Genomic DNA, 24,590 nt, shown 5'->3' on the forward strand with positions numbered 1-24,590 from the left:
TCAAAATACTTTGTAATTCCTCTTTTCATTACCTCTTTAATCCAAGGATTATTTAGATGTGTGTTATTTAGTTTTCGAATATTGGAGTATTTTCCAGAAATATTTTTGTTCTTGATTTCCAGTTTGATTGCTTTGTGGTCAGAGAACATACTTTGTATGACTTAAATCCTTTTGACTTACTCCTTTATTTTATAACCCAGAATATAGTCTTCTTTTGGTAAGTGTTCCATGGCTACTTGAAAAGAATGGTGGTGTTCAAGTCTACAGTATCCTTGATGATTTTCTGCCTGCTCTTTCTATCACTTATTCATTGAGGGGTATTAAAATCTCAGACTGTAATTGTGGATTTGTCTATTTTTCTTTGCAGTTCTCTCAAGTTTTGCTTCATATATTTTGAAGTTACTAGGCGCATAAACGTTTAGGGTTGTTATGCTTCTTATTAATTGACACTCTTATCATTATGAAATGACCTTGTTTATTGCTGATAATGTTTTTTGCTCTGAAGTCTACTTTGTTTGGTATTAATATAGCCAGTCTAGCTTAGCTTTGTTTTGTCACATGTTAGTGTGGTATATCTTATTTCTAACCTTATTACAAATTTATGTCTGTATGTTTAAAGTGCATTTCTTATAGGTGGCATACAGTTGGATCTTGCTTTTTGATCCAGTCCGACAATCTGCTTTTTCTTAAAAATTTATTTATTTATTTATTTATTTATTTATGGCTGCGTTGGGTCTTCATTGCTGCGCACAGGCTTTCTCTAGTTACGGCGAGTGGAGGCTACTCTTCGTTGTGGTGCACAGGCTTCTCATTGCGTTGGCTTCTCTTGCTGTGGAGCACAGGCTGTAGGCCCCTGGGCTTCAGTAATTGTGGCATGTGGGCTCAGTAGTTGTGGCGCATGGGTTTAGTTGCTCCGTGACGTGTGGGAGGACCAGGGCTCAAACCTGTGTCTCCTGCATTGGCAGGTGGATTCCTGACCACTGTGCCACCAGTGAAGTCCCTGACAATCTGCTTTTTAATTGAGGTTTTCAGACCATTTTCACTTAATGTGATTATTGATACAGTAGGTATGAATCTGTCATTATGCTGTTTGATTTCTGTTTATCCCATCTGTTCTTTGTTCCCCTTTTCTTTTTCTGCCATCTTTTAGATTAATCAAGTAATTTTTATGATGTAGTTTTAGTTCTTTTTTGTTTTTTTGGTTTATTAACTGTAACTCTTTTGTTTCACTATTTTAGTGGTTGCTTTAGGGTTTACAGTATTTTACTTAGGGTTATCACAGCCCACCTTCAAGTAATATTGTACCACATCATATATAGGATAAGAATATTACAAAATAGTTTACTTCCACTTCTTCTCTCCTTGCCAGATCCTCCTGGATCTGTGGGCTTGTAGTTTTCATTAAGTTTAGAAAGTTGTTGGCCATTCTTTTCTTCAAATATTTTTTTTTCTGTTTCTTTCCTCCACCTCTTTGGGGCATTGTATATTTAGCCACTTGAATTCCTGGTCAGGGAATTAAGGTCCCGCATGCTGTGCGGCATGGCCAAAAAAAAAAAAAAAGTATTTGTTCAATGTATGGATGAGTGAAGGTGAAAATGCACAGTGCTTTATACATAAAAATTACTCATATATTTTATTTCTATCTTTGTTTTCTTCCTAACGCAGATTCTGTTAGCTTATTGAAAATTCAGGATGCAGTTCTTTCATATGAAAGATTAATAGAACTTAAAAAAGATCACTGTGAACTACTTACAGGAAAAAATAAAAAAATGGAAAGTAAGGTTACTGGGCTACAAAAGGAGCTATCAGAAACAAAAGAAATGAAATCACAGTTAGAGCATCAAAAAGTGGAGTGGGGACAAGAGCTCTGCAGCTTGAGGTATTGAACATCTTGGTTTTAAAGAAATATTTGAACTGTTTTTATTTACTGTAATACTACAGATGTGTATTTACTTTAATACTAAGGGAAGTTTTATAATTGCTAACTTACCTGCTGGGATTTTACAGGGGAGAAAACTTCATTAGTATTGTGGAGTGTGAAATTCTTGGAAATAATACAGCAAGTTCTTAACAGTGGATACTTCTACTAATAATTTAATGTATATATTTCCAAATCATCATTTTCATGGCCATACAGAAGTCCTCCATACGAAGCCTCATTTTTTTTGTAATCTCTCTTTTTTTTAAATTTTATTTTTTTATACAACAGGTTCTTATTAGTTATCCATTTTATACATATTAGTGTATACATGTCAATCCCAAGCTCCAAGTTCATCCCACCCCCCTGCTTTCCCCCCTTGGTGTCTATACATTTGTTCTCTACATCTGTGTCTCTATTTCTGCCTTGCAAACCAGTTCACCTGTACCATTTTTCTAGATTCCATATATATGCGTTAATATACGATATTTGTTTTTCTCTTTCTGACTTACTTCACTCTGTATGACAGTCCCTAGATCCAACCACGTCTCAACAAATGATCCAATTTCGTTCCTTTTTATGGCTGAGTAATATTCCATTGTATATATGTGCCACATCTTCTTTATCCATTCGTCTGTTGATGGGCATTTACATTGCTTCCATGACCTGGCTATTGTAAATAGTGCTGCAATGAACATTGGGGTGCTTGTGTCTTTTTGAATTATGGTCATTATTTTTTTAGCAAATTGAATTTCAGTTATTTTTCATTTTTCTGTATTATATTTAATGCTACAAGGAATGTCTCTTCTATAAATTCATTTCTACATTTCTGATTATTTATTTTGAATAAATTCTTTAATATTGTGTTATTTGGTTAAAGTATGAGAACCTTTAAAAAAGGTCTTTGATCCATGTTTCTAAATTGTTCTCCAGAAAGTTTATATTACTTTACACTCCCACCCACAGAAGTATGAAATGGCCATTTTTCTCAAGACAAAAATTTTAAAAAAATTTATATAGTTTTATTCTTAACATATGCATGGATGAAATAGAAGGTAAAAATGGAAGGTGATTACTGATTAGTTTATTCAATATCTCTTTCATACAGAGATAAAATTAGTTTACAGGTTTGTGCTGAAAGCACAAAATACTCTCTATTTAATTAATTAATATGGTCCTGCCTTACGGGATTTAAAATTATTTATTAAATAGATAATAATCAACAAGTTGAAAATGTTGCAAAAGAAGAAACATAAAAAGTGTGGGGCAACAGATATTAGACTCCCTAGCCTAGTCTTGGATTACAGTGTCTGAAGATACATGTTCTGTAAAAGGCATCTGCAGATTTTATCTGGCACTGTAAGTCATTTAGGGGTACCTGTAGTATTTTATGAAGTTGAAATTTTATTTCTAGTGAACTTATAAACTTGTTTCTAAACAACAGCTTCTCTTTTTAACTAGTAACTAAATTATCTGTCCTAAAGGAGGAGTAATTATGACAGTGTGGAAAACAGGGTAATTTTCGGCCTAACTTCACTGAATAATTTCAAAATTTCTTTCCTACACTATTCACCAGAGTTACTCTTGACTAAAACTTACTTAAGTGGCAGAATGTTTTTCCATTGCTACCTTTCAAGTATATATATCTTTATGAAGAGATTGAAGTGAGGAATTAAAAATATGAGACCTAGAAAGGAAAAAAAAACTGGAGAACAGAAATTTCATTAGGATACTAAATCAGCGGGTGAAGAGCCAGATCATAAAATGAACTTTTTATTTTCTAACAAAACACATTTTAAGGTAAGCATATTTAACTGCAGATTCACCCTAAAACAAGAAGAAGAGAAGAGAAGAAATGCTGACATGTTATATGAAAAAATTAGGGAGCAGTTAAGAAGAAAAGAAGAGCAATACAGTAAAGAAGTTGAAATGAAACAACAACTTGAACTCACTCTCAGAGCACTAGACATGGAACTGAGGACAGTGAGAAATAATCTGAATCAGGTAAGTTAATCTTTGGTGAAATTTTCAAATTTCCAACAGTATTTCATCAGTATTATTTGTAATATCTCTTTGATTTAATATATATTATTTAGGTTTAAAGCAAATAAAAAGTGTTATCTCATCCTAAATATGAACTATGACATTTATAGCTTAAATTATTAATTTCTTGCCATTCTTAGCTTCTAATACATGCTCTGTGTATGTTTTCTGAATGGAGGAATGGAAGGTAAATTGAGCTTAATGATTAACATAATGATTGGCATTTTTGGTCCATTCGAAAGTAATATTCTTAATTCCAATCCATGTGTTAATTTTGGCTTTTCTATGTTAAAATACAGGGTAAATTGCCTTGAGACTGTGATGGAACTAGTTAAAAGCTTTGTAAAAAGATTTTCTTTCACAATACTATATCTCCCTGTATTTTTGCTCTGTGATAAGTTTAGCAGTCATTTAAATTAAAATCTTAAGTTATTCATGTGGGATAAATATCCTTGTGTTTATTTTAAAAGGCTACTTCCTTTTAACAGTTTTTTTTTTTTAATTCTGCTCTTAAGCTTTTGACTTTTTTTTTTTAATGGTATGAGACCAAAAACCTCATGAAATGTGTCTCCAGGTTGTAGAAGAGCGAAATGACGCTCAGAGGCAGCTTTCTCGAGAGCAGAATGCCAGAATTTTACAAGATGGAATCCTGACCAGTCACCTTGCCAAACAAAAGGAGATCGAAATGACTAATAAGGAAATGAATTCTCAGGTATTTTCTTTAATCATTTTCAAATATTTGTGTGTATGTATCTGTATATGTATATATTTTAAAAACCAATACTACACATCACAGACAGTGTAGAGGATATTTAAAACCTATTTAAGTATATTTTTGGGGGGGTGACGTTTCTCGTCCATTGGATATTTAATATTTTTAATTCAAACATAATTGAATTATATTTGATTAAATTTAATTCAAGTAGTATTTTTAATTCAAATCCATTTGTCTGCAACAGTCAAGCAGTGACATACAATAGCCTCATCCAAGGAGAGGCTTTTAATATTTTCCATAGGAACTGATGAACTTTTCATAATCTCAAAACTATTGCTACCATCTAGAAAAGTCTGCACCCTGATGGCAGTTTAGTCAGGGAAGACCATGTGTGCTCCACCATCGACCACACTACCCGACCAAATCCCAGCACTGAATACGTTCTTGCCCTCTGCTTTGGAGTGAACATGTCAATCACTATGCACCTCATCATTTTCAGTGTCTAAATCAGAGTCTGTTCTTGGCTTCACTGTCATTTCTTTAACCAGTACCCCATCAATGACATTTTCACATCCCTTACAATTTTTCAGTATCGTAAAAGCTGCAACATTAGTTGTAAAAACATTTTTTTTTTTTTTTGCGGTACATGGGCCTCTCGCTGTTGTAGCCTCTCCCATTGCGGAGCACAGGCTCCAGACGCGCAGGCTCAGTGGCCATGGCTCACGGGCCCAGCCGCTCTGCGGCATGTGGAATCTTCCCGGACCGGGCACGAACCTGTGTCCCCTGCATCGGCAGGCGGACTCTAAACCACTGCGCCACCAGGGAAGCCCATAAAAACATTTTTGAGCACTTTAAAAAAATTATTTCCTTAGAATAAACTTACAAAATTACCAAAAAAAAAAAAAAAGAGAAAACCCCCAAACAAACAAACAAAACAACATTATGGTTTTTGGCAGTGATTTCACTTCCTTGATAGATTAATAGAGAGGTTAGTTTATCCCTTCCACTGATGGTAAGGAGGAAAGGTATAGCCAGTTCAGAGACCGTCTTTTGGATGTCATTCTTCTACTTGTGAGAAAATTAACACTTTGCTCCATGTAGTGTCCTATTTCAGTACAAGGAACTTTTGAAAATAGTGATAGATATGCCATAATATTTATTTAGTGATAATTTATTGATAAGTATTTTATTTTTAGTGAAACAGTTCATTGTATTTCCCCCTACCTTACTATTTTAAGAATTATGAAGAGAGAATATAAGTTATTGCAGCAGCAAATAACCTCACGATTTTCTAAGATCTCTATAAATTTTACCTTATTTACCACTAGTGTATGCACCATAGTGAAATATAAGGCTCATTTCATATTTATATGTTTGTACTAGAGAACTAGCTGTGGTTTGGTGTAAGAGGACTCATAGTAAAGTCAGAAGACCTGGAGAAAAGCCTGCAGCTTGCTTGTATTTTTGACTTCCTCATTTCCAGGACTGTCATAGCTAAATGAGTTAATTGATGTTTGTAGAAGTGCTTAGTACAGTTATCAGTAGATGTAATTCTTGTAACTGACTATAAAAATATTAGAAATGTAGAATATTTATGGAATATTCTCAGGACTATATAAATATTAGAAACAGAATATTTATGGAATATTCTCAGGAAAAAAAATTTTTTAGGAAATTTAATCTGTCGAAATATATACAGAGCTAAGGCTTTTACTATGGGGTAGCTGTATAGGTTAGATAGCAGATGTAATTTTTTTTTAAGCTAGCAGGTGGTATTTTATTTTATTTTTTATTGAAGTATAGTTGATTTACAATATTGTGTTAGTTTCAGGTATACAGCACAGTGATTCAGTTATATATATATATATATATATATATATATATACCTTTATAGATTCTTTTTCCAAATATTGAGTGTAGTTCCCTGTGCTACACAGTAGGTCATTGTGGGTTATCTGTTTTTTATATAGTAGTGTGTATATATTAATCCCAACCTCCTAATGAATCCCTCCCCCTCTTTCCCCTTCAGTAACCATAAGTTTGTTTTCTACGTCTGTGAGTCTCTTTCTGTTTTGTAAATAAGTTTATTTGTATCATTTTTTTAGATTCCATGTATAAGCGATATCATATGATATTTGTCTTTCTGTCTGGCTTACTTCGTTTAGTATGATAGTCTCTAGGTCCATCCATGTTGCTGCAAATGGCATTATTTCATTCTTTTTATGGCTGAGTAGTATTCCACTGTATAAGTATATCACATCAGATGCAATTTTTAAGTGTAGTCAGATTTATTAATCTTTTATTTTAAGCCTTCTGGGTTTGTTATAATTTAGAGAAAGGCCTTTCCAATTCTGAGCTTCTTAAGAATTCTCCTGTGGTTTCTTTTTTACTTTCATGGATTCATTGTCTTCAGTTAAATTTTTGAACTTTTGAAGATTTCTGCCTGTAAGAAGTCTGAGTTTTGTATCCAACCTTATTTTTTCCAGTTGGATATCCACTTATTGCAGCCTTTTCATTGTATAAATATATAGGTTAGTCTTTCAGAGGAAATCATGAAATGTCAATTTATTGAGTACTAGCTAAAAATTTCCTTTATTTCACTTAGGTGTCCGATAGTCCTGAAAAAGAAAAAGATCTGTTACATAAAAACCACATGTTGCAGGATGAAGTTGCCATGCTAAGACTGGAAATAGACACAATAAAATGTCAGAACCAGGAAAAGGAAAAGAAATATTTTGAGGACATTGAAATTGTAAAAGAAAAGAATGATGATCTTCAAAAGACAATAAACCTGAATGAGGAAACATTAACAAAGACAATATTCCAATATACTGGACAGCTTAATGTTCTGACAGCTGAGAATACAATGCTAAACTCTAAGCTGGAGAATGAAAAACAAAGCAAAGAAAGACTGGAAACAGAAGTGGAATCCTACCGTTCTAGACTGGCTGCTGCCATACATGATCACCATCAAAGTCAGACATCAAAAAGAGACCTGGAACTTGCCTTCCAGAGAGCAAGAGATGAGTGGTTACGCTTGCAGGACAAAATGAATTTTGATGTGTCTAACCTGAATGATAACAATGAGATGCTTTCCCAGCAACTTTCTAAAGCTGAAAGTAAATTCAGTAGCCTAGAAACCAAGCTCCATCACACGAGGGATGCTCTCCGAGAAAAGACTTTGGTGTTAGAACGTGTACAGAGAGACCTAAGACAAGCACAGTGTCAAAAGAAGGAACTTGAACACATGTATCAAAGCGAACAAGGCAAAGTGAATAAATACATCGGAAAGCAGGAATCCTTAGAAGAGAGATTATCTCAACTCCAGAGTGAAAACATGTTGCTCAGACAGCAACTGGATGATGCGCAAATCAAAGCCAACAGTAGAGAGAAGACAGTAATTAACATCCAAGACCAGTTTCAGGAGATTGTGAAAAAACTTCAAGCTGAAAGTGAAAAACAAGGTCTGATGCTGGAGGAAAGGAACAAGGAGTTAATCAATGAATGTAATCATTTAAAAGAGAGAATGTATCAGTATGAAAATGAGAAAACAGAAAGAGAAGTAAGTATCCAAGAAGAGAAATAATTCTCAGACTTCCTGAAAGAAAATTCAAAGTGATTTTGATTATGGCTAAATGTTGAATCTAGTTGAATATAAATAATATATAGACTATAAATCTATAGACTGTAAATCAGCCTAAAAGCATACCTTGTATCCAGCAAATAAAGAATTAGACCTGAGAGGTGCTTTACTTTGAGTAGAGACATTGTGTCACCTATGAAATTTTAAGAGATTAAGTTATAATTGTTAATGGGTATAGACAGGTATTAGTAATTTACCCTTCTACTGCTAAGATAATAATTTTAATCTTTATGTCACCACATTTTAGTATCATGATGAAGCAGATAAATGAAACGCTCAGATCTAAAATGAATTATTTTGAAATTAAGGTTCAGTTGTGTGTATTACCTTGACAGTCAATTCCAGTTTTCCCAAATGAACTGATGTGTCGATGCCATATCTCATAGTACTTTTCCTTCAGTAGCTTGTCATAACTTTTTAGTTGATATAATTTTATTTTTATTCATGTCAATTTGAATTAATTTGGGAAATAGTTCAGCCTCAAACCATGTATTCTTAGGACCTCTCAACTCTTTAAAGGCATCTACTTTTCATTAAATCATAATTTGGGATTAAAGTAGTGAGCTTTAGCAAAACTATACTTGATTTAATCTTCCCACTTCTATTTATAATTTACTTGGAACATTTTTACAAATAATTTGCTCATAATTCTCATTTCAAGGCTCAGTTACTATCATTTGGATATAAATCTGTCCAATACAAAGAGAATTGTAGCTCTCTGTGACTTATTAATTTGGCATTGGACTCCCATTTTCAGACTAGTGAGGGGTGGCAGATTCATGAGTAGCAGGAATAGGGTGGGGGACAGGGTCATAGGGGCTGCTATCGGGAGGCAGAGGGAGGCCCTGAAGGTCTCATTTTAATTCTAGGAATTAAAATGGGAATGACCTCATTTTAATTCTGAGATAGGAATCTATTGAGCACTGGATTGAATATGTGAGGATCTCTGAAGTTAATCGAAGCCTCCAGTAGAGAAGAGGGAAGATGTTCCCACCACTCGTCCCACCTACACACCCATTTCTTTCTGAGACTTGAGGAGGTCCTCAAGCTCAGCAAATTGATCAGGAAGGGCGGGGAGTGGATAGTGGGACTGAATCCATTGTCTAAGTAACTTAGTAGTGATAAGGCCAGAGGGTAACACCTTCTGTGTCTTAAACCAAATTCAGTGAGCAGGAAGGTGCACATACAAGACGAAGGAGACAAATTGATGTCTCTGGTGATAGTTTTCAAAGTACATAGGTTGGAGTTATCTATTATTAACATAACTTAATAATAAGGTAATTTATAAAATCAGTGACAGAGTATCTTATTAGGCACTTGTGAGACAACTTCAACAAGAACTGGCTGATACCCTAAAAAAGCAATCTATGTCAGAGGCTTCACTGGAGGTCACGTCACGTTATCGTACTAATTTAGAAGATGAGGCACAGGAGTTAAAGAAAAAATTACGTCAAGTCACAAGTCAGGTATGTATGAAATTTAACGTGTCAATACTTAATGTATAGGATAAAGTGTTTTAGGACACTAATTTTCATGGACGGCTTTCTTTTGTATTTTCGTTACAAGTAAATTTATTACAATTTTGTTATCTTTATAATGCACTTGTTTCTTAAACTCTGACTTTCATTGTGCCATTTGCATTATATATTTTTTCTTACAATATTTACCCTTAGGAAAGTTGAGAATTGTGCATGATTCCTCAGAGAAGTTGAGAGACTTATTTTCTATTAAACAGTATTTTTTAGTGATATCTCTACTACCATGATGAAGCAAGCCAGATAAAATCAGAGGATAATGTTTAATGGAATGTTCCATAAAATTGTCATTTTTCATCTTCACTTTCGTGAATGGATATAGAATCTGTGTATATTTATTTCATGGATTTCAGAATAACTTGTGCAGAAAGGTCATTATACAAACCAGTTGAAGTTAGGCATTGCCTTCATTTTCTTTTCATTTTAGATATATTGTAAAAGCGTAGAGATACTCAGATCCTGTATAGTATGTACACCCAAAATAGAAAATTAAGAAAATTATCTAGATCCTGCCATTGTATTTTTAAGAAAACTATTGAGATAATTCACATATCATATAATTCACCCATTTAAAATGTGTAGTTCAATCTCTCCTTGTATATTCATAGAGTCGTGCGCTTGGCATCAATTATAGAGCATCTCCATCACCCCCAAAGGAAAGCCCTGCATCCCTTAGCCATCACCCATGGCCCCCATCTCCCTCAGCCCCAGCAACCACCAGTCTAATCTCTGTCTCTGTAGATGTGCCTGTTCTGGGTATTTCATATAAATGGAATCACACAGTATGTGGTCCTTTGTGATTAGCTTTTCTCATTTGACGTAACATTTTCGAGGTTCATCCATGTTATAGCGCATATCAGTACTTCCATTTCTGTTTATTGTTGAACAGCACGTTATGTGGCTAAGCCGTTCATCCATTCATCAGTTGATGGGCCTTTGCGATTAGCTTTTCTCATTTGACGTAACATTTTCGAGGTTCATCCATGTTATAGCGCATATCAGGACTTCCATTTCTGTTTCTTGTCAAACAGCACATTATGTGGCTAAGCCGTTCATCCATTCATCAGTTGATGGGCCTTTGGGTTATTTCCACCTTTGGGCTGTTAATAATGCTGCTGTGAACAGTCATTTTCAAGTTACTGTGTGGACATAATTTTTATCTTCCTGCTGTTGGATTTTATCCTCTGAGTTAATTGGCTGATTTCACCTTTTCTTGGCCTTTACTCATGCTGTCCTTTCTGTCTTTACAGTTTCTTTTCCTCCTGCCTAATCCTCCATTTATTCAGACCTGGCCCCCAGTCTTCTCCATGAAGCTCTCTCTCTGACTGTCCTAGCTCTCATTGACCCTGTCATCTAGTCTGTGAAGAATAGTTTAGCCCTTAATTTTACACTGTTTTAATTTTTTTCATGAGAGAGAATCTCGTCTAAGTATAAATTTGTCTAACAGGGAATATTTATTGATATGCACGGCACCTGTCTTGCATAAATTGAAAATATTTTAGCTTAACAGTTGCTAGGATACAATTAAGTACTTTATACCATACCAATCATTTTTTCTTGGAGATATTGATATAATAAATCTTTTATTAAAATGTATTTTAAGCAATTAAATATACAATTAAAAGCTCTTAATCTAATAGAGGAGAATTGTTCAATTAAATGCTCTTTTTTTTTTCCCCTCACTCTGGAAAAAAAAATCTAAATTTGCCTTCCTTCATTATGCAGCCAGAACTGGGGATTTTCACATTTATAGCATTTCACCAACTGTAAAGCTCTGTGGATAGCTTCTCCGATATCCATACCACATAACCTTAATTTTCTCATCCGAGTACTTTCTAGACATAAACAGTTGCTGGGAGTGAATTGATTCAGAACTTTGATTTAGCAATAGGGTGATATTTCCATGCCAGTGACTTAACCCTTCCTCTGATGGTCATGTAAGTTATGTACCACTCAATCCAGGAGGTGCTATTTGCATATTAGTCCATGATCACTGCCCACTGAGTAGTACAGAGAGGAGGTAAGTTATAAATTATTATAAGTGGAAAAAAGGACTAGTGGAGTCAGTGAAAGTTTTTGAAGTACTGGGCACATACATTCTGGTCCTCATGCTCCCTGTTTACTGCCAATTTCAATGGTATGGAGAATGATTTCAGTGTGACTTGTACAGGAGACCACTTCTGTTGGCATGCCATCTGCCTAAAATATCAAATTGTTTAGAACATAAAATACAGCAATAGTAATAATTCTGATTGTAAACACTTAGCATTTACTATGTGCCACGTACTTTTCTAAATACCCTCCTCCCAATTTAATCTTCCCAACAACCCAGTGAGGTCAGTGCTATTATTATCTTCATTTTACGGCTGGAGAAACTGAGACACAGAAAATTTAAGTAATTTGCTCAAGGACATACAGCAAATAACTGGTGGAATTGGGACTCAGACCCACGCATTCTGGCTCCTGTGTAGATACTACCTCTCACACTAGTCCCTGAGGCATCTGGTTGTCACCAACAGTAGTGTGTAGTGTGAACGTTCATAATCACTAGAAGAGCTGTGGTCATTCACATATGTGGATATTTAAAATTATAGTTGGTATAGAGCGTGGAGTAAAAAATATAAATGTCTTTCCCCATTTGGCCAATTTATAAATTAGTGTATTTATTTGATAAAATATAATTTAAAGCATGAATGATGTTGTGGTTTAGTACTAGAGGTCAGTAACTTGTAAAGGGCCAGATAGTAAATATTTTAGTCTTTGTGGTTCACAAGGTGTCTGTTGCAGCAACTCAACTCTGTTGTTGCAGCAGGAAAGTAGCCATAAACAATATGCAGATGAAAGACATAAAAACAGATGATGGCGGATTTGCTAGATTATCAGTAATTTAAAAAAAGTTTTTTCTCCTTTTAGTTGCAAGAAGCACAGGATCGACGTACAGAGGCCATGAGATGTGCTGAGAAGACGCAGGATCACATCCAAAAGTACAATTTAAAGCAGCACAGAAAATAACTTACGTATAAGTATAGAGCAGATAAGCAGTATAGTATGAGAATTATATCAGTTATGACAATAAATACATCATTGTGAAGCTGGGTAAACATTTCAGCTTTGAGCTATTTTGAAATGCATTATTTTTCTCCATTATTTCTAAATTTTTCACATTATCCACAGAACACAACTAGAAAACGGCACAATTGCCAAATCATCTACTTTTCAAAATTCTAAGAACGTATGTAATTGAACCTGCAGGTGTTTGTTCAGAAAATGTGTGGTATTTTAAAATCTATGTGTGAGAATAATTATTTTAAAATATGCATTTTAGGCTTGAAATTGAAAATGCCGAGTTAAAAGCTACAGTCAAAAAGCAAGCGGACAAAATTGAAGAGCTTCAGAAAAACCTGTTAAGTACAAGTTCAGTAAGTCAAGCTCTTAATTTCTGTCATGCTGAAAAGGAATTTTAATGTTTTTACTAGTAATATATAAGAATATTTTGGACAATATGAAAAGTCTCATTGATAAAAGAGTTTATTTTTATATTGATACTACTTGCTACTAGTAGCATAATTCCTCTTTATAGAGGAAGTTGACTGAAATAATAAAATTGATTTTTATAGCAAGATTTTAATTAAAAAGATTGTGACAGTCCAAAAGCAATATTTTATATATACCACATTTTGTTTATTCATTCATCTGTCAATGAACACTGTGATTTTTCCACCTTCTGGTTATTGTTAATAATGCTGCTATGAACAGTGGTACACAAATATCTGTTTGAGTCCAGAAATTTGAGTAATGATTTGATCTAGAATTCTGAATTTCCCTTGTAATCTAAACCCTCCAGTGCTATTTTGAGAATGAATTACTTTTAATGTTGTAGTTCATTTTCTTTATCAAGAAGGAATACTAGGTCACTATGCAAGCATTTTTCTGAAAGGAATGTATTTTTTCCTTTCTTGGATTTTATTTTACTTTATTTTTTAAAGATTTTTTGATGTGGATCATTCTTAAAGTCTTTATTGAATTTGATACAATACTGCTTCTGTTTTATGTTTTGGTTTTTTGGCCAGGAGGCATGTGGGATCTTAGCTCCCTGACCAGGGATCGAACTTCCTGCATTGGAAGGCAAAGTCTTAACCACTGGACCTCCAGGGAAGTCCCCTTTTTTTCTTTAAAAAAAGAAAAGAGATGCCAGTGAAAAACTAGAAATGGCTGTTCAATCAGGGCCTTACATAGTAACAGGTGCTCCTAGCATAGCAAGTTCAGGAACAATTTTTTTCCCAGACACTTGAGTTAATCAGCCTTTCAAAGGTGTAACAGCCAGTCTCAGAAAAGACTGATGTGTAATCCAGGATTCCAATTTATCAGTGTATAGTGAAAGCTATGTAACTGTTTACCAAGCAGAAAGGGATTTTCCTGCCGTTTATACTCTCCTTTGTAGGGGAAGCTACCTATGATTTAAAAATCAGAAGATTCTGTTGTGAACCCTAAGTTGGAGGGATGAGGTAGATCCACCTACCAACTCGTTTCTTTCCATCACAATAGTTAGATTCATGCAGTGTCATTATACAGATATACCTGTCAGGGGGACTAGAACATTCTATTGACTGGCCCTTCTTGTGTTCAAAGAAACATTGAAAATTATTTTTTCTGGACTTGATATGCATTAGTCACGTTGTATTAGCATACTTTTCATACAAGTGACAATACAATATGTTGACAAAAGGAGTCTCATGTGAATGAGAGTGCCAGATGTCCCCTTACATTGTCAAACAAATCTATTCGGGTATCAGAAATTGAAAATTTTGTAAGGATACCCCACACTGATTAAGCGTATTAAAAAAATAATGAGGGATTTTCTGTAGATTCCTATAGAAATGAGTTAGGATTATGACATAGAATTATTGGCCACTTTAAGGTCTACACAAATCAAAAATTTAATGAGACAGCTTTTCACCAACTCAGTCAGTAGCCCTGGCTTCTCCTAAAGTTCTCATCTCAGGAATCCCCAGGCCAGAGCCAACCTGAGTTAAGATATATGGTTAGCACAGTGTTGAGATGAAGAATCTGGGCTGGGAAGAAGAGAGAGCTCTAGCTGACTCAAGACTCCAAACAATATAGTTGAGTATTCACCTGAAAGGAGTGTCAGAAGACTTCCATAAGGTCAGGTCTCTATGGAATAGGAAATTATTCAAAAGAAAACAAGGACAGGGACTTCCCTGGTGCAGTGGTTAGGAATCCGCCTGCCAATGCATTGGACATGGGTTTGATCCCTGGTCCGGGAAGATCCCACATGCCGGGGAGCCACTAAGCCCGTGCACCACAACTACTGAGCCTGCGCTCTAGAGCCTGCGAGCCACAACTACTGAGCCCATGTGCTGCAACTACTGCAGCCCACATTCCTAGAGCCTGTGCTCTGCAACAAGAGAAGCCACTGCAGTGAGAAGCCCGTGCACCACAGTGAAGAGAAGCCCCCACTCACCTCAACTAGAAAAAGCCCGCACGCAGCAACGCAGATCCAATGCAGCCAAAAAAAAAAAAAAAAGAAAACAAGGGCAAATAATTGATAATCTGATCCTTTTGAAAAACTTTCGCATTATAAAAGAAAATAAAGACAAAGTATGCTGGTCAACATCCTAAGGGTGAGGGTGCCCCCCAAGATTAGAAAATAACACTACACTCAAAGTAACACCAATAAGAATAAACATAAAGTGTCCAAGAATAGCTCTGTACAAGGATAATCCACACCGAGTAATGGCTCATGAGTGTGGCTGAGGATGTTGTCTATGAGGAGCAAGAAGGGGGAGAGAAAAGTACAGGTGATCTCAGCAAAGGGGTCAAGGCTGGAAAGGTAGGTTAGGGAATCTGGTACGATGCCTTGAGATGTAAGGAGCCCTGAGAGAATTTAGAAAGAGGATTAGAAAGGGTCAAGGACTGAACATCAAGGGTTACTGTCATTCAGACTGAGGTGGGCTCAGAGGAGCAGAGGCAGAGTGTGGTCATGTTCGCGGTTGCTGCTGAGAAGTGAAGCAGGGTAAGGACTGAAGAAGAAACGGTTCTTGATGACCCTCAAAACTTTTAGTGGAGTTACAAGATTGAAAGTCAATTTAGCGTAAAAGAAGAGAATAAGTGATGAAAGATGAATTATGGATGAGACCATGCGTTAAAGAATGTAAGAGTCCAGGACTTCCCTAGTAGCGCAGTGGTTAAGAATCCACCTGCCAATGCAGGGGACACGGGTTCGAGCCTTGGTCCAGGAAGATCCCACATGCCGCAGAGCAACTAAGCCTGTGCACCACAACTACTGAGCCTGCGCTCTAGAGCCCGCAAGCCACAACTACTGAGCCCATGTGCCTAGAGCTCATGCTCTGCAACAAGAGACGTCACTGCAATGAGAAGCCCACGCACCACAACGAAGAGTAGCCCCTGCTCACCACAACTAGAGAAAGCCCGCATGCAGCAACAAAGACCCAACACAGCCAAAAATAAATAAATAAAATTAATTAATTAATTTAAAAAAAGAATGTAAGAGTCCAGTAGCAGGGGTGAGGGAGAAAAAGGATGAGAGAAAAAGCTACAAGAATCAAGAAGAAGTTACTTTTTTTTTTTTTTTTTTTGCTGTACGCGGGCCTCTCACTGTTGCGGCCTCTCCCGTTGCGGAGCACAGGCTCCGGTCGCGCAGGCTCAGCGGCCATGGCTCACGGGCCCAGCCGCTCCAAGGCATGTTGGATCTTCCCGTACCGGGGCACGAACCCGTGTCCCTTGCATCAGCAGGCGGACTCTCAACCACTGCGCCACCAGAGAAGCCCGAAGTTACATTTTTATTTAGTGTATAGAAGACTTAAACTTTATTTAAAGAGAAGAATGGTTAATAGAAATGGAGAAATTGAAACCTATGGAAGAATGCTTACAGAGAATGAAAGGCTTTATCTTGTGTGGGAATTTTTCAAAGATTATATTAGTAAGATGTGATTTAACAAAACCTGGAATATCTTAAACCATTGATGAAAATGTTTCTAGGGCATCTTTAGAAACTAAAACGTAAATATAACCACTCTTTAAAAAAATTTCATTAACGTGTAAAAATCTCTGGGTTATTTATTTACTTATTTATTATTATTGTTATTATTTGGTTGCTCCAAGTCTTGGTTGCAGCATGCGGGCTCCCCAGTTGCAGCAGGTGTGCTCCTTAGTTGTGGCATGCAACCTCTTTGTTGCGGCCTGCATGTGGGATCTAGTTCTCTGACTAAGGATTGAACCCAGGCCCCCTGCATTGGGAGCACGTCTTATCCACCATGCCACCAGGGAAGTCCCAAAATGTCTGTTTTTAACAAATAAATTTTGGCAATTTAAATTCTAGAAAAATGATGAAAATGAAAAATCAATATAAGCTGTTTCAAGAAAAGTCATTATTTTTGAAATCTGTCCTTATTGGCATCAGGTTTATAAACTGTGTTTCACTATAAACGTATATTACTCATGAACTCGTGAGAAGTAATATTTTTAAGAAAGAAGAGTAAGTCTCTAGGTTTTAAAAAATAATTAAAAAAATTTTTTTTGAGGGTGAAAAGGAGCAATTAAAGGAATATATTGAGTTAAAACAGTCTCTGGAATATAGTTTGGATCAAGAAATGAAGAAAAATAGTGAATTAGAAAAAGAGATTACTGGGTAAGATTTTAATATTTCTGATAATTTCAACACTTAATTGATTTAACTATAATTTTGTTTTATTAAAACCTTAGATACAAATTCATTTTAGATGTGTATATTCATACTTAAACAAATCATCCATCCTATTTAAAAGTTTACTTTAGAAACTCACAGCACAATCTGAAACTGTTTTGAGTGCCCCAGTATTACAGTTCCTCTTTAACGATTTCTAAAACAATAACAATAGTGTGCCTTGCATATAGTAATGTCACTCTGCTCTTCATCATCGACCTTGAATTTTTATGTCTGCAAGATATCTTTGCTCTTTTTGGGTAATCCTGCCTCCTTTTAGTTGTGTTTTTCCCCTTCAGCTTTCAAGTATTTTAATATCTAAAAACCTATTTGTGTCACTGTTTAACAACATCAAAAACTATCTTGATTTTGCTTATATTTTCTTTCTGCTCTAAAAGTTTAGTTCTAAAATATACATAGAAAAACATATGTATGACTTAAAGAATAATAAAATTAATGGTCATGTTTTGACCACTCAGATTAAAAAAAAAAAATAGAGTGTTTCCCAATGTCTGTGATGCCTCCACATGGCTTCCTTTCTGGTTATTTGCTGAGCACAGTTAGCCCTCAGCATCCGCAGATTCAACCAACCTCAGATTGAAGGTATTCAGCGGGAAAAAAATTCCAGAAAGTTCCCCAAAGCAAAACTTGGATTGGCCTCAGGTGGCAACTATTTCCATAGAATTTATTTACATTGTATTTATAACTATTTACATAGCATTTACCTTGTATTAGGTATTATAAGTGATTATAAGTGATCTAGAGATGATTTAAAGTATACAGGAGTATGTGCTTAGGAGGACATCTTGAGCATCTGTGGATTTTGGTATTGTACTTATGGTTCTTCCCTGATTCTCATTAGTATTTTTCTCTCATTTAATTTTCTCTACATTGCTTGGCATTTTGTTAACATTGTGCTGGGCAAGATTTCTAGATCTCTTAAAACAGCTTGAAGAGACTGGTACACATTCTCTCTCTGCTGATTTCCTTTTTCATGAAGCTCAGCCTGGTTTTTTTCTCCATCAACTCAGACTCCAAAGATTTTTCTTTCTTGTTTCTTTTTCTATTTTGAGTGAGTGTCGATGTTTTTTGTTTTTGTTTTTGTTTTTGTTTTTTGTGGTACGCGGGCCTCTCACTGCTGTGGCCTCTCCCATTGTGGAGCACAGGCTCCGGACGCGCAGGCTCAGCGGCCATGGCTTACGGGCCCAGCCGCTCCGCGGCATGTGGGATCTTCCCGGACCGGGGCATGAACCCGTGTCCCCTGCATCGGCAGGCAGACTCTCAACCACTGCGCCACCAGGGAAGCCAGTGTCGATGTTTTTTTGCGTGTTATTTCTTTGCTTCTTGTAGAGGCTGTGGTCAGTAGGTACCAAAATGTCTTTTTGTGTCTTTTCAAACTATTCATATATGATATGCTCTTCTTCTTCAGCTTGGATACTGATCTCTGGTTTATAACTAGTATTTAATAATAAGTTAATATTTCATATTAACATACTAAAAATGGATACTAATAACAGCTTACTTATAAGAACCGTATAATATATGTATACACATACTATATTAACTCTTTACTTAGCATGTGTCATAAAATTTTTCTTCATATTATTTACCTAAGATTATAATTTAGTTATTATGCTTTCAAACAATATTAGATTAGAACAGATGAGAAAGGATTATAATTTATAGAGTTTATTTTATATGATAGAACATATATCTGTTTAAATAGTTATTAATTATCTACTCTTAAAGAACTTGACTTATTCATTCTATGCATTTCTACAGACTTAAGAAACTCTTAAAAATGCCAAGAAGGAAGTTAAATGAATATGAAAATGGAGAGCTTAGTTTCCATGGAGATTTAAAAACCAGTCAAAGTGAAATGGATATTCAGATTAATATGCTAAAACATAAGGTAATTTTTAATCAGTTTTGGGACCCAAAAGTCACTTAATTGGGGGAAATATAAATCACTCCATGCTTTGAGCAGTGAAACATAGATTTGTCTCTTAATTTTTTAGACTTGATACCAGTAAAAAAGACAGCTTTTTCCTATATAATTTTTCCATAAAAAGGGCACACTGTTGACTGTTTGTGTCTTGAACCATGGCTAGTGATCTGAAGCTGAGCAGCACACCATTACCCCAAAGCATCCATTATTTTTTGGTGACAGCTTTATTGAAATATAATGAACATACCATGCAGTTCACTCATTTAAACTGTACAATTCAGTGACTTTTAGTATATTCAAAGAGTTATACAGTTATCACCACAATCAATTTTAGACCATTTTCATCACCCCAAAAAGAAACCCTATACTTTTTAGCCATCACCCTGTGCCAGTTTTCCCTTCCTCATATTCCCAGCCCTAGTACCACGACTGTACTCCCTGTTTCTATAGATTTGCCTATTTTGGATATTTCATGTCAGTGGAATCACAGAATATGGGGTCCTTTGTGGCTGCCTTCTTTCATTCAGCATAATATTTTTAAGGTACATCTGTTTTGTAGCATGGATCAATACTTTATTTCTTTTTATTGCTGAATAATATTCATTTGTATGGACATACCACATTTTATTTATCCATTCATCAGTTGATGGACCTTTGGGTTGTTTCCACTTTTTTGGCTATTGTTAATAATGCTGCTATGAACATTCATGTCCAAGTTTCGGTGTGAACATATTTTTTTCATTTCTTTTTGGAATATACTTATGAATGGAATTGCTGTATCATATGGTAACTCTGTTTAAACTTTTGAGGAACTGCCGTACTGTTTTCCAGAGTGGCTGCACCATTTTACATTTTTATCCAAAGTGTGTAAGCATTCCAGTTTCTCTACATGCTCGCCAACACTTGTCATTACCTGTCTTTCTGATTATAGCCATCCTAGTAGGTGTGAAGTGGCATCTCATTGTGGTTTTGATTTTCATTTTGCTGTTGACTAATAATGTTGAGGCACTTTTCATGTGCTTATTGTCTATCTGTGTATCTTCTTTGAAGAACTGTCTATTCAACTTTTTGCCCATTTTTAAGTTGGATTGTCTTTTTATTATTGAATTGTAAGAGTTCTTTTTGTATCCTAGATACAAATCTTCGATCGAATATAGGATTTTCAAGTATTTTCTCTCATTCAGGAGCTTGCCCTTTCCCCTTCTTGATGGTGTCCTTCAAAATACGGAAGTCTTTAATATTGATGAAGTTCAGTTAGTCGATTTTTGTCTTTTGGTGTCATATCTAAGAATTGCCAAATCCAGTCATGAAGATAAACACCTGTGTTTTCTTCTAAGAATTTTGTAGTTTTAGCTCTTGCATATTGACTTAATTTCTACATATGGTATGAGGTAGAGGTCTAATTTTATTCTTTTGTATGTGGATATTCTGTTGTCCCAGTACCATTTGTCAAAAAGACTATTCTTGTCTCATTCAATTATTTGGCACTCTTACAATCAGTTGGCCGTAAATGTGGGGCTTTCCTCTTAGATCCTCAATGGTAACGCATTGATCTATATGTCTGTCCTATGCCAGTACCAAGTCAGATTTTATGAGAATTCTTTCTTAGTCATCTTGCATCTTACCAGTTGTTTTATGTAATAGTAAAAAGTCAGTGTAGTGGAATGTCTTTAACTCTACTTCCGTGGAGGTTTTTTGCCTCTTGAAGGAGCCTGTGGCCAGCTTATGCCTCACTGACCCCATGACACAATGGGAAGTAGGTTTACAAAGGTAAAGTCCATTCCTTTTTTTCTCCCTCCATTCAGACCTTTAGTCTCTCACCCAGTGCCTCCCACTTCACTCCAGTTTCCATCAAATCTTGGTCACGAGATCTGCTGACTTAGTCTGCTATCTGCTTCATTATGTTTAGCTCATTATAATTCATAGACTCATCCATAGGTTTCACCATCTAGGAGAAGATTAAGTCTGGGCTGTCAGCTTTCCTCGTTGGAAGTCTCTCTAAGCCATCATGTTGCAATTCACAATTAAATCATCTTTTGATGTGGTTCTTGTGTGTAACACTCGTGCTGATCTTGTTCTTGACATAGATCCTGCATTCTCAGAAACCACAGTTCCCTGTATCTACCTTCTTTTATTTAAAAAGAAAGAGATGCATAGCTGTACTTTATAGCTTAACACATAATGAATAGAATAACTATTTCATCCCGTCCAAAGAAAAATTTTTAAGAGTATAGCTGTTAAAAACCAGGTAGGGCTTCCCTGGTGGTGCAGTGGTTAAGAATCTGCCTGCCAATGCAGGGGACAATGGTTCGAGCCCAGGTCCGGGAAGATCCCACATGCCATGGAGCAACTAAGCCCATGTGCCACAACTACTGAGCCTGCACTCTAGAGCCCGCAAGCCACAGCTGTGGAACCTGTGTGCCACAACTACTGAAGCCCATGCGCCTAGAGCCCGTGTTCCACAACAAGAGAAGCCACCGTAATGAGAAGCCTGTGCACCTCAACAAAGAGTAGCCCCTGCTCGCCGCAACTAGAGAAAGCCTGTGCACAGCAACGAAGACCCAACACAGCCAAAAATAAATAAAATAAATAAAATAAAAAATTTTTTAAAAGGTAATAATTTATCTGGGACAAATAATAGGTTAGTAATTTGAATTTCAAAATTTCAAAGTCAGTTTGTATGATATAGAGAAGCACTGTGGTACAATGTAAAAATGAGATATCCTACCTTCCCTTACAAACAAGCTTTAAGTAAGGTAAAGGAAAAATTGTATTTAATTATATACTGCCAAACCATTTGTTTTACTACTGAGAAGATTAAAAATGCTTCCATGATGTTTTATTTCCTCTCTGAGGAATGGACAATGAAGATTGAGTCCTAGATTAATAAATATTCAAAGTTGCCTATCCCTTAGAATTTCAGTTAATTGAGATGAGGTAAAAAAGTCTGATTTTGGTAATTAAACTGATGATTTCTAGTTGTTTTTCAACTATTATACTTCATATGTCTCCTTGCTTACCAATCTTCCTTATCTTCAAACTTGAGGGGAAATTCTGAAGAGGCATACCTGCCTATTTGTAAGAAATTGTAAGTGAAGGGAACCTGCCAAAAACTTCCTCCTGAATAGTTCTTAGGTCTTTCTTCTAGTTATCCCCTTCTTCTCATCAGCATTGTTTGTCATTTTAAATTAATCTCAACATTTATTAGATTCCAGTTTATAGGAAACCAATTTGTACTGTGTCTAAGTTATGTTTCTTTTTTTTTTTTTTTTCTTTTTGCGGTATGCGGGCCTCTCACTGCTGCGGCCTCTCCCGCTGCGGAGCACAGGCTCCGGACGCGCAGGCCCAGCGGCCATGGCTCACGGGCCCAGCCGCTCCGCGGCACATGGGATCCTCCCAGACCGGGGCACGAACCCGCATCCCCTGCATCGGCAGGCGGACTCTCAACCACTGCGCCACCAGGGAGGCCCCTATGTTTCTTATTATCTCTTTTTTTTATCCACTTTTCTATCTGTTTTTTCCTAAAAATCTCCTCAAAGTTTAGTAGCTGAAATAAGCAACGTTTATTTTGTTCACAATCTATACTTAGGAAAAACATAGCCAGGACAGCTGGCCTCTCTTCCCCTCAGTTGGAACACCTACCCTGAACACCTAGGCTCTCTTTGTGGCCTGAGCTTCCTCACAACATGGGGCTGGGTTCCAAGGTTAAGAGCCAGGCAGAAGCTGTGCTGCCTTGTCTAACCTCACCTTGCAATTCACACAGCATCTCTTTCACCATATTCTGTTCATTAGGAATAAGTCACTTATGCTTGGCCCATAGTCTACCTTTTTTATGGGATAATTTTTTAAAAAAACTTATGGATACATTTAAAAACCAGCATAATCTACCCACTGGCCACAATTTTTATATTCCTTCCACATGAAGAATACACTTATCCCTACTCAGTTCCCCCACAAGTCTCAATTGTTATGGTGTCAGGCTCAGGCTTGAGTCCAGGATCTTACCATCTTTCACCAGGTACGGATGGGGATGAGGCTTCTGGGTGTGGTTTCTAGAGTATAGCCCCTTGAGTACCAATCCTCTCAGTACTAAGGCTTGAGAACTAAAGGGACAAATTTTCTGCCACCCACATACCCAACATTCTGTTAAACTGCTAAAGACTCTCCCCTTCAGAAATGGAAAATGGAAAACATGCTGGTCCATAGCAGTTCTGAAATACAGCCTGATATCTGCTGCCAGCTCTGTGATTAGGACTTAGTCCCAACCATGGAAGTGATTCTCCTTTGCTGTACCCTCTGAGCTCTTTGTTCTGTCCTTTTCATAAGAAATGACCTGTGTTTGAAGCTGAGTAGTGTTTCTCAAGCCAGCAAGGGAAGAAAATGACACTGAAACCTGGAGGAAGGGGGACTTACAGAACTTCTAAGAAAATCCAAGAGACCTCTTCTCATTTTGCACTGTCTTGGTCTCTGTTAATCCAAGCTAGCAAGCAGTGTTTTTGCTACCACAGTTCTCTTTAAAGCTTTGAATGTCCTGTGAATTTTATTGGGGTTCATGACATTGGAAAAGCTACCCTCCCAAATCTTTTTGAGATAAGCTCTTCCCCTTGGGCTTCTTGTGAAGCTGTTGTAGGATGGTAGGATGGGAAACTTTGTAGGATGATACCTTTAAAATTCTTATGCTTTGTAAAGATCCTTACAGGAATTTGAGGCACCAACTTAAGTCTTTCCAGGGTGTTAATAAAGGGTTCTACAGTCTTGGCTTCATCTTTAGACCATGTTTTCCTGGCAGCACCCTAAATCTGATCTTAGCCCAGAAGCTATTTCTCTGTTTTAGCATTATTTGGGCATGTGGAGATGCTGTAAATGGGATACAGATATTTGAACCCAATGAGTCCTGGATCCTTTATATTTAATAGTCTTTTATTTTAGCTTATCCCTCTCATCAATTTTACTTTCAGCTGCTTTGTAGCTAGAGTCCCCCTTCCTCCAGGTTGCAGTGTCATTTGCTTCCCTTGCCTAGAAGCTGTCACCTTCAGCCTCTTCAAGGGCTGTCAGGCTTCCATTA

The 24,590-nt window shown here is 36.3% G+C and overlaps 1 protein-coding gene across 6 annotated transcripts in view; it reads left to right on the forward strand.

The window, feature by feature from the left end:
* Positions 1–24,590, forward strand: part of ANKRD26 (ankyrin repeat domain containing 26) — a 72,168-nt gene that overhangs the window by 34,940 nt on the left and 12,638 nt on the right. For 4 of the 6 annotated variants that reach the window (XM_082619309.1, XM_082619314.1, XM_082619310.1 and 1 more), the window contains 9 exons: positions 1,666–1,879; positions 3,739–3,922; positions 4,536–4,673; positions 7,282–8,238; positions 9,633–9,785; positions 12,768–12,838; positions 13,180–13,273; positions 17,417–17,523; positions 19,360–19,489. In XM_082619309.1, the coding sequence (XP_082475435.1) occupies positions 1,666–1,879; positions 3,739–3,922; positions 4,536–4,673; positions 7,282–8,238; positions 9,633–9,785; positions 12,768–12,838; positions 13,180–13,273; positions 17,417–17,523; positions 19,360–19,489 (2,048 nt within the window). The remainder of the gene's footprint in view (positions 1–1,665; positions 1,880–3,738; positions 3,923–4,535; positions 4,674–7,281; positions 8,239–9,632; positions 9,786–12,767; positions 12,839–13,179; positions 13,274–17,416; positions 17,524–19,359; positions 19,490–24,590) is intronic. The other 2 variants (XM_082619311.1, XM_082619313.1) reach the window with 2 other exon arrangements.

The sequence above is a fragment of the Mesoplodon mirus genome (genome assembly GCF_964341445.2).
Source record: "Mesoplodon mirus genome assembly, chromosome: 4".
Classification (NCBI taxonomy): Eukaryota; Metazoa; Chordata; class Mammalia; order Artiodactyla; family Ziphiidae; genus Mesoplodon; species Mesoplodon mirus.